This window comes from Engraulis encrasicolus, chromosome 5 (assembly GCF_034702125.1).
Source record: "Engraulis encrasicolus isolate BLACKSEA-1 chromosome 5, IST_EnEncr_1.0, whole genome shotgun sequence".
In the NCBI taxonomy this organism is placed as follows: Eukaryota; Metazoa; Chordata; class Actinopteri; order Clupeiformes; family Engraulidae; genus Engraulis; species Engraulis encrasicolus.
In genome coordinates this window covers 15733417-15750989 of record NC_085861.1, presented here as the reverse complement: position 1 = coordinate 15750989, position 17573 = coordinate 15733417, and the positions used below count along the sequence as shown (strand labels likewise).

The 17573-nt window shown below is 46.7% G+C and overlaps 1 protein-coding gene across 1 annotated transcript in view; it reads left to right on the top strand.

Moving 5' to 3' along the window:
* Positions 1–17573, top strand: part of znf407 (zinc finger protein 407) — a 277362-nt gene that overhangs the window by 18347 nt on the left and 241442 nt on the right. Inside the window, exon 4 of the mRNA XM_063198462.1 lies at positions 3949–4063. Coding sequence (XP_063054532.1) covers positions 3949–4063 — 115 coding nt within the window. The remainder of the gene's footprint in view (positions 1–3948; positions 4064–17573) is intronic.

Here is a 17573-nt window from a genome sequence, read left to right as displayed (position 1 = left end):
TTAAGTGGAGAGCGCTGGAATTATAATTTGATATGAAGCGACGACTGAGAGATGTTACATCTCTCTTCCTCTCTGCCATGTCTCATACGCGCCAGGGCCATCTGGCACACACACACACACACACACACACACACACACACACACACACACACACACACACACACACTCTCCTGCGATCCCATCGGTGGAGGTACCCAGGCCCCACCTTGACACGGCGAATGGGGCACTGTGTGTGTGTGTGTGTGTGTGTGTGTGTGTGTGTGTGTGTGTGTGTGTGTGTGTGTGTTTGTACGCGCATCTGCCGGGACTTACTTGATGGGTGAGTTGCGGCATTGCATGTGTGCGTGTGCGTGTGCGTGTGCGTGTGTGTGTGTGTGTGTGTGTGTGTGCTCCCGCTTGTGTGTGTCTGTCGGGGGTTAGTTGATGGGTGTGTTGCCGCATGGCACGGCACGGCACGGCAGAGTGAGGAGAGCCTTCTGATTTGCTGCCACTCAGCTGTGAAACACACGCCCGCTCTGCTATCGCGCCCATTTGCGGGACTTGTTAGCACCAGCTCGGCTCTCAATCTTCGTTATGGCGTGAAGATTCGATGTGTCGTGCCGCAAGCCTGTGGCAAGTGAACCGTGCGTGAACATATTAGTAATCTACACAAAGTGCTTAATCAAATCAGCTAGCTCTGCTGGAATAAATATTGCACCACATCGTCGGTGGCTATTTGCTACGAGGAGGAGGAGGAGGAGGAGGAGGAAGGAGGAGGCCTTATTCATATCTCCTCCACCTAAATATATTTAGAGCCTCTAAGTGAAGTGAGTGATGGACTTCAAAATGAAAATGTTGAAGATGTTCTCCAGGATTTCCCTGTGGAGAGAAGCCCTTGGTAGATAGAGTACATCCCGCCCCCAGTGTTTCTCTTTTTTTTTGCCTTTATGTTTGACAGGACAATGGAGTAGAGACAGGAAAGGAGTGGGGAGAGAGAGGCGGGGAAGGATCGGCAAATGGCTCGGGCTGCACTTGAACCCGGGTCGCCGGCATAGTAACCCAGTGCCCTACCGTTAGTTATCAGGTTAGAAATTGTAGGTACTGCAAATTTGACATAGCAATATCTCTAAAATGGGACACATTTGGACCATAAGGCTTTGTCACAAGATAAAGGAGGTGTAATGAAGACCATTTTCAGTCTAAACTCAATTATGACAAAATATGTAGTTACTGCACTTTGCCTTTGTAAGGCTGTGATAGCTTCTATATTGCTTTCACAGTGTGCATGTGCTGCACAGATCTTCACAGCCTTCACCTTCCCGAATGAGGCCATTATTACTCCGCTAGTATCTCTTTTCCACTGCCATTTTTCTGGTAGGCCTACAGCTCGACACAGCGTGACTCGGCCGCCACTTTTTACTTCACGATTAAGCTGTGTCGTGCCTATTCGAAAAGCAAAAAGTGGTGCCTGAGTCGCGCAATGTCGAGCTGTAGGCAATGGAAAAGAGGCATAGGTCCACTATACCAGGTGTCACCAACGTTGTGCCCGCGGGCACCAGGTAGCCCTCCATGAGGTGCCCACCAAGGATGTTAGTAAACAGTGACGACTACCAGATTTTAGTCACAGTTAATGTTTTTCTTGATTTAAATATGAGATTATTTATTCTTTATAAGCAAATAAGCAAATTATCATTCAATTATAGTGTGATTTATGAATGATACCAAGACATCCGTAGAGGTTTTTGAACAAAAGTAGCCCTCGGGTAGCCCTCAGTAGCCCGTGGGTAGCTCTTGGTAGCCCTCAGACCCAGAAAGGTTGGGGACCCCTGCACTATACTATAGTAACTGCTCATAGGCCCTCCTGTAACAAAGCACATAAATGCATTGTTATGTCACAGTGTGCGTGTGCGCCGCACAGATCTTTGCAGCCTGTACCTTCCCGAATGAGGCCATCATTACTCCACTAGGTCTACTATATTATAGCTTCTCACGGGCCCTGCCGGAACAAAGCACTGCGCCTTGTTGACCAATGACAGCTGAAGAGTGAAGCACTCTCTCTCTCTCTCTCTCGACGCGAGAGCCGCCTTGGCTTGCTGTGCTGGGGCTGGGGATTTATAAATGACAGTAATTAGCAGTAAACTTCTCGAGCGGCCGCGGCAGAGTGATTAGTGCCCAGATGATGGAACTGGGTGGCCAGCGCACTTTGGATTGATTTACGTTTTCAGCCTGACCTTTGAATCCAATTTACACACCCAGCCGCTAAGGGAAAGGAAAAGAGAGGAGAGGAGAAGTGGAGTGGAGGGAAGGAGGAGAGGAGAGCAAAGAGGAGGGGAGGAGAAGAGGAGAGAAGAGGGGTTAATCAGGAGAGGGGTGTGCAGAGGGGAGAAGAGGAGAGGAGAGGAGAGTGGAGGAGAGAGGAGAGCAGAGCCTGAACAGGAGAGGAGAGGAGAGGACACAGGATAGGAGAGAGGAGGAGGAGGAGGAGAGGAAGGGGGAGGATGAGAGGAAAGGAAAGGAAAGGAAAGGAAAGGAAAGGAGAGAAGAGGAGAGAGGAGGATAGCAGAGGATAGGGGATAAGAGGTTATCCAGGAGAGTGAGCCAGCCATAGAGCTTTAACTATCTGCTGAGCAAATCTAGGTCAAGGGAAAAGTGATGAACGCAATTTAGGGTTTTAAAAAAATTCAGATTTATGTGAGGTTGTGCTTTTAATTTCAAAGCAACCCCATTTGTTTTAAAAGTTAACGGTAAACATTTTCGTCTGGAGAATTTTAAGTCCACAAAAGTTTGTCCACCCGGAGCAAGAGGATTCTTCTGAAGTTGCTGTGGGCTTGACACCGACTGAAGAGCATAGCCTATGAGCTGTTTAATTTCCATTCCACCTCAGCAATTTGTCTTTACGTAAAAGCAGTGTGTGTGTGCGTGTGTGTGCGTGTGTGTGCGTGTGTGTGCGTGTGTGTGTGTGTGTGTGTGCGTGTGTGCGTGTGTGTGCGTGTGTGTGTGTGTGTGTGCGTGTGTGCGTGCGTGTGTGCGTGTGTGTGTGTGTGTGTGTGTGTGTGTGTGTGTGTGTGTTGGACCAAGCCCTGTTTCTTGAAAGCGTCATCACTGCTCTTTGCCTGGTTCATGATGTCTTCATGCACCTTACCAGAATCTACTGTATGTTCTACCTTGATTACCGTGTAGTTCAGATTTTTTCTCTTACTTTTACACCACAATACTAGATCATAGATGCATCACACTCATTTCTGGTCATGTTACTCTCGTCTACCTCAACTCACAGAGAATATGCTTTTTGCACATTTTGTCTACACCTACTCACAGAATATGTTTTTGCACAGTTGCCTTTTTATTATTTTTTTTGTTTCGTTTCGTTTGTATTTTTCCCCTCCCTGACTATTACCTGTGTTATATGTGTCTTTAAATGTCTTGTCGGCACTATGTGTATTTATGAAAGCTACTTGAAACCTGAATTTCCCCACGGGGATCAATAGTTACTCTACTCTACTCTACTCTACTCTACTCTACTCTACTCTACTCTACTACTCTACTCTACTCTACTCTACTATACTCTAATCTACTCTACTCTACTACTCTACTACTCTACTCTACTCTACTACTCTACTCTACTCTACTCTACTCTACTACTCTACTCTACTCTACTCTACTCTACTACTCTACTCTACTCTACTCTACTCTACTCTACTCTACTCTACTCTACTCTACTCTACTCTACTCTACTACTCTACTCTACTCTACTCTACTCTACTCTACTACTCTACTCTACTCTACTCTACTACTCTACTACTCTACTCTAACCATTTGGCTGCTTAGTAGGTTGTCAATGGGAAATCGCACTTGCGTCCAATTAAGTTGCTAACTTTCAGTAGTTCAGAACAGCGCAGTTGAGAAATGCACCCCAGTATTTGACATGTTTTTTTTCTTGACTTGTCTTGACCCCCATGTTGTCTACAGGCTCCAAGCCGTTCAGCTGTAAGATCTGCAACTTCGCCACGGCGCAGCTCGGCGATGCACGCAACCACGTGAAGAGGCACCTCGGCATGAGAGAGTACAAGTGCCACATCTGCGGGTGAGTGCCGCAACCCTCTAACTGGGAGTGTGTGTGTGTGTGTGTGTGTGTGTGTGTGTGTGTGTGTGTGTGTGTGTGTGTGTGTGTGTGTGTGTGTGTGTGTGTGTGTGTGTGACGTGTGTGTGTGTGTGTGTGTGTGTGTGTGTGTGTGTGTGTGTGTGTGTGTGTGTGTGTGTGTGTGTGTGTGTGTGTGTGCGTGTGCGTGTGCGTGTGAGTTTGTGTGTCTGTGAGTGTTAGTCGTTTGTTTGGGGGTGGGGGCGGGGGTCATGGCCAGGCATATGCATTGCGGTCCCCCTTCTCATGTGCTTTGATCCTTTGGTTTCCATGGGTACACACACACACACACACACACACACACACACACACACACACACACACACGCATACATTTGGTTTCCATGGGTACACACTACACAGTCACACACATGAAGACATTTAGTTACTTACTGCTGCCTCAGTAATTTGTGGTAAAGTGTGTTAGGATTGTTCCATTAAGTTTACTTGGCTTGTTTTTCTTGCTTTTTCTTGTTTTTTTTTAGTCTTGATTGTGTCTCTCAGCCACCACCACTGTTGCTTCCAGACACATTAAGAAGCGGGGAGAGGGGAGTGTGGCAGAGTGGTGTGTTTGTGTGTGTGTGCGTGTGCGTGTGCGTGTGTGTGTGCGTTCGTGTGTGTGTGTGTGTGTGTGTGTGTGTGCGTTCGTGTGTGTGTGTGTGTTTGGGTGTTGTAGTTAAACACAGCACAGGGTCCTTAATGAGAAAAAAGCTCCTCGTTCTGCAGGCCCTCCAGCTAGAGCTGCTTTCTCCAGTGCTATAAATGTGTTAGGTCTTTGGCCGAGTCGAATGCATGATTAAAACACGCACACAAACACAGGCACACACACATACACACATGCGCGCACACACACACACACACACACACACGCACATAGGTGCAGAATTAATGTTGTACCTCCATTTCCGTGCAGGCTTAAATACACACACACACACACACACACACAGACACACACGCGCACACACACACTTGCATCATGTAAGGTAGCCCAGAAAAAGACAATTCTGCACGCCACCTGCCTGTCTACCTGATAAAGAAGTCATTCCTGTACGCAGCCCCCCCCTCACCCTTTCAACAGCATCTAACCCCACTCTCCCCCCCCCCCCAACACCCCTCTGAACAGCCTATTCTAAATACACTTTCAACTTTCACAAATCATGCGAACGGAAGGGGGAAAATGTGGGGGCTCGTGTCCGGGACTGTTGTCCACCATCGGTGACGAATGGCTGGGAGGGTCTCTCGCTTCGCTTCCCCATACCTGACGGATGGTGAGCCACCCCCTTACCCTCCCGCCGTGTCTACGCCTCGCCGTGAAGAGCAGCACACAAACGAGGTCGTGGCACAGGCAGGTGATCTGGCATACAGGGTGCTTTCCTGGTGGGCTGACAGTCCTCAGGGGCCGATGGTGTAGTTTTTTGTTTGTTTGTTTGTTTGTTGTTTTTTAACATACAAACTGGCCCTCAATTTAGATCTGGTGGTCCATTGGTATATGTTTTCAATATAGACCAGGGCCGGATTAACACTTTCTGAGGCCCGGGGCTAATTACCCGGATGGGGCCCTTCATATCATGTTCTGATGCATGACGTCACACAAACCCACTGACACATCAGCGTACACAGTAGGCCTACCAATCTATGACAGATACCGTTTAAAGTTAACTGGTGATATTATTTCTAGGGGTGGGCAAACATTCAAATCTTTAATCGCATTAACTCAATGACTTAATGATTAATCGCATAGCGCGCGAAACCCAAAAATAATAAATCATAAATAAAATAAATAATAAATAAAATAAAAATATTTTTTAAATTAATAAAATAAAATAATTAATAATAATTTGCATATGTACTGTGTAGATAACCTATGTAGGTCTAATATAATATTCCACAATGGAAATGTAGGCTATTTGCCAACCTATCAGTCTAATGTAGTAGGCTATATGCCTATCCAATGTAGGCCTACTAATGAAACAAATTATTGCATACAATATTACACTAGGGCTATTTAAGATTGTAGGCTACTGAAACTGATATATTAGAAATTATAAACTCAAAATAGGATGGTCTACATGGGCCTACAAGAAAAAAAAAATTGTCACTTAAAAAAACTTTATGTTAAAACGGCTTGCCATAGGCGTGCGTCTGTGAGATATGTCCCGCCTTCTCTCACTGTCAGACTCCCACCTTCTCTCTTATCTGTCGCTATTTTTAAGGTGTTTCAGCGACTAGAAACTAATTGACTGTCTGTTGGCATTGACAGCAATTACATCTTTCAAAACAATAACGTTGACATGACTAACACTATCTTAAATGCTGACGAAGTTGCCGATGTCGCGAAATCATAGCCTACCACCTTGATGCAGCCTACTATGCACGCGCAGGCAGCGCCATGTAGATACCAAAACGTTGCGTGAGGAATGTAATATCTCGCGGTTCGCTTTTTGATCAGGGCTTTAGTAAGTCCGCGTGGCGTTATTGACAGCTGATAGACAGCCAGCACAATAGTACCCTTTCATGCTGACCGTACAATAGACTAACCTTGCGAGCTGCAAAGGCGAGCCACATGCTGCTCGAGAGTTGCGCAAGGAGGACCGAAACTGTGTACCGAAAAAATCTTTGCTGGTGGTAGCCGCTACAGCAGGCTGACTAATTTTGGGTGCTTTCTGTAATAATTCTTTGGCTCTTTCCTTTTTTATTTCTACTAATTTTCGTTTTTTTGCTCCGCTCTCCTGTTTCCTATGGCTCGACATTTTCGCTCGTTTTCTTTTTTTTTCTTCTATTATTTTTTGTCATTTGACATTCCGCGACCGGAGGCCCCCCCTAGCGGTGATGCCCGGGGCTGCAGCCCGTTCAGCCCATTCTTTAGAGACGGCCCTGATATAGACAGTGGACTGAGCCAATCGCAATGTCATAGAAAAGCAGAGGGCTGAGTGAGGGGCTGGTTTTTAATGTTTGTTTTTGTCTTTATTATTATTTTTTGTGACAGGCCAGTGAGAGAGACACACAGGAAGTGAATGGGGGAGACATGGATAGGGAGGGATGGGCAAAGGACCCGGGCCAGAATCGAACCCGGGCCAGAATCAAACCTGGGCCAGAATCAAACCCGGGCCAGAATCAAACCTGGGCCAGAATCGAACCCGGGCCAGAATCGAACCCGGGCCAGAATCAAACCCGGGCCAGAATCGAACCCGGGTCGCCCATTGTAGCAGGCCAGTGCCGTACCGTTAGAGCCACGGTAGAGCCAAGGTCTGGTTTGAACCAAAAATGCCCAGGCTGTTTATTGGTCCCAGGCCATCCCTGGGCACTGGATTGGCGTAATTAAGGATAGATCTCAAACCCCACCCGCATGGTCGTTCATTTGGTGTGTGTAGCGCAGCGTTGGTGCGTGCCGTGTTTGGTATTTAAATGAGATGATAAACAGGTTCTGCTTTCCTTAATCTTAAGAGTGGAGAGGTTTCTTCTTTTCTTTCTCTCTTTCTTCCATTTAAATGCCCGTTGGTTGTATTCCAGGTAATGCATTTGAAAACTTTTTTTTTCTCCTTTTCTCCATAACCACCAACCCCTCCCATTTCATTGCCTCTTTTTTCATTTTCTCTCCGAGGATGACCCAGAAAACAAGATTATAGCATTGATATTAGATATTTGTGTGCTTCGAAAGGAAAGGGGGAGGATGTGGGGGTTGCGTTAACCATGATCCCAAGGAAGCATTTGTTTTCTCAACAAGCGCTGATATGAAAATGTGCAGGGGGGTTGAAATCCGATTACAGACAACTACAGACAACAACACTGACATCACCCAGCAACACAACTGTCACACCCAGACCTTCGAAATAGAAATTAACAGTGTTGCGCAAGTTACTCAAAAACTGTAATATATTTCATTGTAAATATTACAGATTTTTGCCCTGTAATGCCTTACATTGCTGTGTTACAACAAAAAGTAATTCATTGCAGTAATTCATTTCTTTGGTAATGCTTTACTCCCAACACAGGAAATGAATGCATTTTATTGCCACTATTCACATACAGTACACACACCTCCACAATGAGATTGAAAGCACTCACTAATGAGTAAAGGTGAAGTCTCCATCCTATCGCTGTTGTGGGAATTTCTGTTGGAAGCAGAGGTGTCAAAATGAAAAGTATAAGTGGTGTAAGTACAACACTAGCACATGATATATTACATAGCTGTTACACCAGTTAAACCATTGTAACTAATGAGGTGGGTAGACTGTGTTGTTACTGGAAAACACTTAAAACCTAACAAGAACCCACCACAAATTTGATCCAACCAGTGCAGAGGTTCACAAGATGACAAGACACTTCTGGTTACTCAAATAAGTTAGCTCTGGAAGGAAATTCTCTTTATTTTTTTTTTACTTTTACTTTTACTTTCGACACCTCTGTTTGGAATTGTCATAATACTGTATCTTCTTTGTTTCGCTGGCTCCTGGCGTTGTATGTGGGAGCCTGCGTGATGTGGCATGTTGTGTTGTGACACTGCGTAAACAAGAGTGAGTGCCCTTTTTCTCTCTCTCTCCACTCCCTTTGTAACAGACGCAACAACTGTCACTGTTAACACCCCTCGCTCCGAACACACACAAACACACACACGCACACACACACTTTTACACACGCACACACACGCACACACACGCACACACACACACACACACACACACACACACACACACACACACACACACACACACACACACACACACACACACACACACACACACACACACACACACACACACACACACACACACACACACACACCACCCCTAAATTCCTTCACCCCCTCCCACACACACACACACACACAGCCTCCCGATCCATCCAGCTCCACCAACCCTGGTGCTGAGGACCCTGGGTTGTTGTTGATACTTAAAGATATTGTTTTGGCATGTAATTAACAAATGCAAATCAAGGCCAGGACAAGGATGGACACCGTGACCCCTCTGCCAATCAGGCGACGGCAGGGAAGTGTTGTTTACATGGAAAAAAAAACACACACACCTCCTACCCACATCTTTATCCTTGTCTTTCGCTGTCTCTTTCTTTATTTTTTCATTCTCTCTCTCTGTTTCTCTGTCTCTCTGTCTTTCTCTCTCTATGTCTCTCTATATGTCCCTCTCTGATCCTCTTTCTATCTTCCTACCGTCTTCTGCAAATCATTTTGGTGCGGCTCAATTTCTTCTTGCGCGCTCCCTCGCTCCCTCAGTCCTCTGCATCCATCGCATCACAGCAAGTAGCCGAGAGAGAGAGAGAGAGAGAGAGAGAGAGAGAGAGAGAGAGAGAAGCGAGAGAGAGAGAGAGTCCTCTGAAGCATACTTTGCGCATCTTTCCACACTTTTTTTGTTTTCTTTTAACTTCCCATAACGCGAAGGATCTCTCTTACATCTGTGTTTTGTCAGCTAGCTTGTGGGTAATTAAAGCTTCATGAAAAAAAGCACAAAAAAGCAAAAAAAAAGAGGCAGAAGGGGCCTGCTTGAACTCGCCATGATGATGATGCCCCCTCTCCCCTCTCCCCCCTCTCCCCTCTCCCCTCTCCCCTCTCTTTTACTCTCCTCTCCTCTCCTCTCCTCTCCTCTCCTCTCCCCCCTCTCCTCTCTCCTCTCCCCTCTCCCCTCTCCCCTCTCCCCCTCTCCCCTCTCGCCCCTCCCCTCTCCCCTCTCCCCTCCTCTCTTTTACTCTCCTCTCCTCTCTTCTCCTCTCTCCTCTCTTTTACTCTCCTCTTTTCTCCTCTCCCCTCTCTCCCCTCTCCCCTCCTGTCTTTTACTCCCCTCTCCTCTCTCCTCTCTTTTATTATCCTCTCCTCTCCCCTCTCCCCTCTCCCCTCCTCTCTTTTACTCTCCTCTCCTCTCTTCTCCTCTCTTTTACTCTCCTCTCTCCCCTCTCCCCTCTCCCCTACTCTCTTTTACTCTCCTCTCCTCTCTTCTTCCCTCTCCTCTCTTCTCTCTTTTACTCTCCTCTCCTCTTCCTCTCCTCTCCTCTCCTCTCCTCTCTTTTACTCTCCTCTCCTCTCTTCCCTTCTCTCCTCCTCTCTTTTACTATCCTCTCCTCTCTCCTCTTCTCTTTTACTCTCCTCTCGTTTACTCTCCTCTCTTTGCCTCTCCTCTCCTCTCCTCTCCTCTCTCCCCTCTCCTCTCCTCTCCTCTCCTCTCCTCTCTCCCTCTCTCCTCCTCTCCTCTCCTCTCCTCTCTCCCTCTCTCCTCCTCTCCTCTCCTCTCCTCCTCTCCTCTCCTCTCCCCTCTCCTCTCCTCTCCTCTCTCCTCTACTCTCCTCTCCTCTCTCCTCTACTCTCCTCTCCTCTCCTCTCCTCTCCTCTCCTCTCCTCTCCTCTCCTCTCCTCTCCTCTCCTCTCCGCTCCCCTCTCCTCACCCCTCAGCCCATCCACCGTCCCTCCTCCCTCAGTTTACACTTTTGCTCACATCAACCAGTTATTATTTTATTGGAGTGTAAAACGTATGGGAGGCTTTAATGAGGCAAAGCAATTAGTTCCTTCCTAGAGGGAGACTTAACCTGCGAGGGAGGAGTAAACAACAAAAAAAAAAAGAAAAAGAAAGAATGAAAAAAATTGTAATTAAAGACAATATTTTTCCAAAATGCAAAAGAGTGTGTTCCGCAGCAATGACATCACCAGAATATGAGTCTGATTGATCTTTCTGAAGTGGGCTATAAAGACACAACCTGCACAAACAGCAGAAAAGGAAAAAAAATACCAGTTTGTGGATTGGCCCAAATTACCTACCAGCGATATTGCAAGATTTTTCATATTTAATTGGAAAAAAAACACGAACAAGGATGAAAAAAAACCCAGCCCGCACACAAACATACAGAGAAAGAGGGAGAGAAGGGGAAGAGAGCAAGAGAGAGCGAGATGGTGATTTCTTGTCTTCTCTCCTCTTCTCTTCTCTTCTCTTCTCCTCTCCTCCAGCATCGCGTGTCCACAGTGCAGCCCTGGCCACTTAATGAGCATCTTCTTCTCCTCCTCCATCATTTTCTAGAAAGGCCTTAGATTCAGCACTTTCTCCTCCCTCCATCCTCCATCCCCCACCTCCTCCTCCTCCACCTCCTCCTCCTCCTCCTCCTCCCATGAGCTTCCCCTTAGACACCCACCCCTCCACCTCCACCTCCATCCCCCTCCTCCATCCTCCATCCCCCACCTCCTTCCCCTATTCCACCTCCTCCTCCTCCTCCTCCACCTCCCTGACCCACCCCTCAGACACTCCTTCCCCTCCACCTCCACCTCCACATCTTCCTCCCTGCCTCCCACCACCATCTCTCTCTGTTCTCTGCTCAGCCCTCTTCAACCACCCCCCTCAAACCCACCCCCACCCTCATACTCCCCGAAGACGCTCCGGCTGGCCAGTGCGGTTTGTTGGTGTTAAATTATGCATCAGGATTTTAAATGCCGTGAAGCATTGGTTTAATATCTCCGGCTCTCCACTCGGTAGACTACAGTAGGCTGGGGCACGGGCCACGTGCTGTGGTGTGTGTGTGTGTGTGTGTGTGTGTGTGTGTGTGTGTGTGTGTGTGTGTGTGTGTGTGTGTGTGTGTGTGTGTGTGTGTGTGTGTGTGTGTGTGTGTGTGTGTGTGTGTGTGTGTTGTGCGTTCACCCTCTTGTCTTGTCTCGTGTCGTGGAGGTGACCGCAAAGCAGAACGAGGCTCATCCGTTATGTGGTGTGCTCTGCTCTGCTAGAACTTTGACGTGTGTTTGCATGCACTTACACTTTTACACACACACACATGCGCTCGCACACACATACACACTGTTTTCCGCACACATGTACTTAGACACACATATGCGCACACACATGCATGCATAAACACACACGCACACAGCACACACACACACACACACACACACACACAGAAAACACAAAAAAATTAAAGTGACATAAGTACAAAAACTTCCGGATTTGTCACCAAAGGCATCCTCTGCTCAATGTCTCTTTTTCCACCTTTGTTTCCGTTTTTGTTCCCTTCTTTACTCCTCCTCTCCCTCTTTCTCTCTTTCCTTCTTTCTCTATCTGTCTCCGTTTCCTGTAAGTTGGTTACCAGTTAGAGCTGTGCTTGTGTGTGTTGGCAGCGCCACTGACAGCTTTGGCCAGACCAAGGGCAAAGTCATATAAAAGAGCCCTCACCCAACCCCACCCAATACATGCAATGTAAAGAGAAGCCAATTCTGCCCCCCCCCCCCCCCCCCCCCCCCCCCCCGGCCTGGGACAATGTACCCCTTCCCCCCATCAAGTTTCCCTGTGTGTCGCCTTGTGTTGCGATGTGATGTGAAGCGAATGCGATCCAGTGCGATTCGGCTTCTTGGCTTCGGTCGTCCCCCCACGTCCCCACGTCTGTGACTTGACTTCGTCTCGACGGCTCCCAGAATAGCCCATCAGTTCCGCCCTCCCTGGCTCATCCCTTTGTAATGTGCGTTTTAATGCCACTGCTTTGTGTGAGCATGTGCGTGTGTGTGTGCGTGAGTGTGTGTGTGCGTGTGTAATGTGCATGTTAATTCCACTGCTTTGTGGATGTGTGTGTCAATATGCGTGCTGGAGTATGTGTGTAATGTACATGTTAATGCCATTGCTGTGTGTGTGTGTGTGTGTGTGTGTGCGAGAGACCTCGGCTGTGACAAGAACTGCATCTCGCCGGCTCTACTTATCCAGCGCAACCTGTCACTTAACGGAGCTAAGGTTATTGTATTCATCCTCATCCCACCCTCCTCCTCTTCTCCTCCTCTCCTTCTCTTCTCCTCCTCAATAGAGCTGAGGTTATTGTGTTCTTCCTCCTCTCCTCCTCCTTCTCCTCCTCCTCTCTTCCTCTTCTGCTCCTCTTCTCCTCCCCTTCTGCTCCCCACCCCCCTCTCTGTTTAACAAAGCTGATGTTATTGTATTCTTCTCCTCCTCTCCTCCTCCTCCTCTCCTCTTCTGCTCCTCCTGTCCTCTTTCCACCCCCACCCCCTCTCTGTTTAACAAAGCTGATGTTATTGTATTCTTCTCATCCTCCTCCTTTTCTCTTCCTCCCATCTCCACTCCCCCCCCCCAGTTTGACATGATACTCTATAATCCTCCAGAAGAATCTAGTTAAAACTCCAGGGAAACTATTTTTACGCTCGTTTTATTTTTTTCTCTCTCTCCCTCCTCTTCTCCTTTCTTCCTTCCTTCCTTCCTTCCTTCCATTCCTTTCCTTCCTTTCTTTCATTCTTCCCTTTCTTTCTCATCTTCCTCCCGTGGCTTTAACAGTAATAGTGGAAGCAAATGAAGAAAAGAAAGGAGGGAGGGGGGGAGAAATAAAAAAAGAAGAGAAAAAGGGATCCCTGTGAGGATGATTATAATGTCACTCCCCTGATCTCTCGCCGCCCCTCGAAATAATTGTACATCATTGCTTCATAACGTGTCAGAGGGACGTCGGCGGCGTGCAATTAAAACCGCGGAATATAATGCAGCAAATTACGGCCTGTCAGGTTCGCCAACAACACACACGCGCGCGCGGTATTTGAGTTACACTTAATCATCACGTGCATTAGCTACTTCATCGGATTTCACAACCAACACCCCGCACTGCTGCCACTGCTGCTGCAGGGTGCGAAAGCCACAGAATTATCAAAGTGCCACATCCTCCCCGTGTTGCCTCGAGACACTTTTTTCCACTGCCACTGTGCGTGCGTGTGCGTGTGCGTGTGTGTGTGTGTGCGTGTGTGTTTGTGTGCGTGTGCGTGTGTGTGCGTGTGTGTGTGTGCGTGTGTGAGTGTTTGCGTCGTCTGCTCTCGGTGTGATTATTTATTTATGAGCTTGTGTTTGAGATTTATCTCCCTATAGTTCTTTGTGTGCCATCAAGGCCACGCCATTAAAATAAGTTAATGCCCCTGAAATTAGGGCTCAGCGACACGTTGAACAAAACAAGATACTTTCTAATATGCTATACTGTTTTATATCTCCTGAAACAACGCACAATACATTTATAATACGTGTGTACACCATACAGACACATAATACGCAAGATACACAAGATACGTTTCTTTAGTTCATTTGCATTTTCTACTCCAATCACATGGGACAGTGCGATCTTGTGTGGTATTTATATGTTCCCATGTCCCCTGCACCTAGGCAGTAGCCATAGCAGCACAGAGGCGGACTTTCCATCAGGCACAACTAGGCAATTGCCTTAGGCCCGACCAAATCTCTCCTCCATAGGGGCCCTAACTGTCACAACAGTTGCGGCAAACACACAAAATAGTAGGCTTGATCTTAATTTGCCACTTACAGTATGTAATCAAAGATATATATATTTGTGCTATTTAAGAGTTTTTTTCTCATATATACGTATATACAGAATTGCATGTCTATATAATGACTTTTTGAGGGCCCCATGCTTATATTTTGCCCCAAATGGCTAGATCCACCTTTGTAGCAGCAGAAGAGTTAGCGACACTCACATGTTTTCTGTCACATCCGTTTTCAAACTGCTGCCAACCTATTACAGTACTGAGTACAAATTGTTTTATTTATTCTTTTCGTTTCAAACCGGGGGTGGGGTGGAGGTGGGGTTGGGAATGGAAGCCCCCTGACCAATATAAACACATTTTGCTTTGATGTGGCTAACCGAATTTAGCGGGCACATTATCGGAAATGAAATGATAATAAGTAACGCTAAAGGTCGTTTTGGAAAAGAGGCACGACGGGAAGAGGCGGCCTGCAAAGGTTAAGTATGTGAGTGAGCGCTTTTCGCCAGTAGTGCGGTGCGCCAATGGTAATGAGCGAGGGAGACTGCCGAGACTGCCGGCTGAACGGGCGGCCTGTTCTGTTTTGACTCTGCGTGCCGTGATCGCTCTTCATGAAAGGGACAGCTTTACAGCCGGTTAGGCCCTCATAACACGATAAAGCGTCGCATAATGGATTGGATTTGTATGGTAGCCTTGGGCTGATGTTTGTGAAATTAATGTTTCCTTTCCTGTTTTTTTTATTTTTCTTTGGTGTGGAAAACACACATACAAACACACTCACACAGGTTCATGCCACAAACACACACGAATACAGAGCTTTGCAAATTCAGTGCCATGTACTGTACACACTTTTAGGAGTCTCTCGCACAAAAACACACGCACACACGCACACACTGTAGACTAAATGTCAAACACAAACTCTCTTGCGTGCACACACACACAAACACAGACACGCAGACACACACACGCGCAGACTCAAACGCAGCCACACACACACACACACACACACACACACACACACACACACACACACACACACATACACACACACACTGAACGGTGCTGTCAGTATCTATTTGTTACTTGAGTGGCACTGAAGTTACTGAAGTCTCCATCATCCTTGAGATCCTGTCACCATGAATCAGGAAGATTAAACTGTTAAAGCATGAATAATATATTTTCATATCACATTCCCATCTTGCCACTTAATGTTTAGGACCCACTTTAAAAATATATATATATATATACATATGTTTTGGGGGCTTTTTAGGCCTTTATTATGACAGGATAGTGTTGGAGGAGACAGGAAACGAGCTGGAGAGAGATATGGGGCAGGGCTGGGAAATGACCCCGGCCGGACTCGAACCGGGGTCCCTGTGGGCAATGTAAGCCTAAATGTGGGGGGCTTAGCGCACTGTGCCACAACGCCCCCGGACCCACTTTTTTAATAAGCACAGCACACCCAGTCCTGAATGGTCCTGCGGAGAGGCGCCTGCATAGCTGGTGTCTGCTAGGGACTCGTACCGTACCGTACCATACGCAACACAACGTTTATTTCCTTTGGAGTCATCATCCTTCGCAGTTACCTAAAATTTGTAGCATAAATTAGGGCAGGCGAGGGTGAACTTTTTTTTGTTTTGCTGTGCTCACCACTTTAGTAAACAAATAGAGCTGCTTGAGACAGTCCAGTCCAGTCACTGTCTTGCGGGAAAAAAAAGTAGTAATAAGAAGAAGTGAGAGAAAGCTAGCTCACTTCCTGTCATCCATCCAGTGGGCTTTTTAATAAGAGCGTGGCACTGCACTATTTCCCTGTTTTGCGTGGGGATTCGGGGAACCATCGCCTCTCTCTTTTTAGTGGTCTCGGAAGGATAGCCGAGAGCTTTAATGGTCAAAACATTAGCTTTTAATCAAAATAAAATACAAACAAACAACGTTGCCAAAAGCGCCGACTCAGGAGGAGTCGGGGTCGTTCTTGTTCCCACTAGGGGGGCGGGATGTCAGCAAAACCATGGCACCTCTGCTCTTTACTCTGCTCCTCACTCTGCTCTGCCCAGACAAAAGCAGAGGAATGTGATGCCTGCCTGGAACACCCACCCTCACAAAATGTTCAAACAGAAGTGTTAGCGATACTTATAAAGCGAAACTTATAATGCAGCACATTGGTATAGTAGGAAAGATTTTCCTCTGTAGAGGCACCAACTCATTTTTTGTGGATATTGTAATACGTTGAGAGCTTATAAATCTTCAAGTCCTTTTTACACCTTTTTAGAGAACCATTTAGAGATATACCATCTAGACCAGTGTTTCTCAACCAGGGTGCCGGGGAAACATGACTGATAAATAAATTATGTACTATTATACATATTTGTCTAATAAATTAACGCTAAGTCAGTGGAATCTGTCATCTGTCATTTCCGCACAATGAAGTTAATTTAGGTCTCCCTAGTAAGCTGCAACTTCAAACGTAGGTTGTGTGACGTCTCCAAATGTGTTACTTTTCTCAGCTAGTGTGGTATATGATGCTATGCCATGTTGCGGCTTGTTGGTTTGGGGTGCCTTGACATTTTTAATGAATTGAAAGGGTGCCTCGCCTAAAAAAAGGTTGAGAAACACTGATCTAGACTATTCTGTAAAAGTTACTCGGACACATGCCTGTTAGTAGTAAAAGCAGGAAACCCACATTTGCATTCCAAATATTATGTTTACCAGGTGATGAGGTAAGGATGACTTGTCACTTGCCAGCCTATTTTGAAGCTGACATTAAGACCATATTTCCCTTGTCATCACAACCGCATTTTATTTTTCTTCAGCACATTTTCATTGTCCCTTTTTGCAGTGCTTTCAAGGTCTTCAAAACAAATTTTGAGAGTGCCTCGTTAAGTAGACGTTTTCATCATTTTTCCTCAGTAGCAAACATCCAAGGAGAGCAGGAGAAAAAAAAAAAGAAAACTCCACGCAGACTCTCATCCGTGGAGGACAGAAGTGAAATTTCTCATTTGAGGAGGAGAGGAGGGTGAGGTGTGATTGAATCTATCGAGCGAGCGGCAGAGCAGAGGAGATGTGACGTCGCCAGATTTAGGAGTCGCACACCAAAGGCGAAAGGAGTTAATGAGTGATTAACAACTGCAATTAAAAGATGAGGCGGGGGAGGAAAGGGAAGTGATGTGGGGAAGGGAGGGAGGGAGGTAAGTAGGAAGAGGAGAAGAGGAGCGGGGGTGGAGCGGAG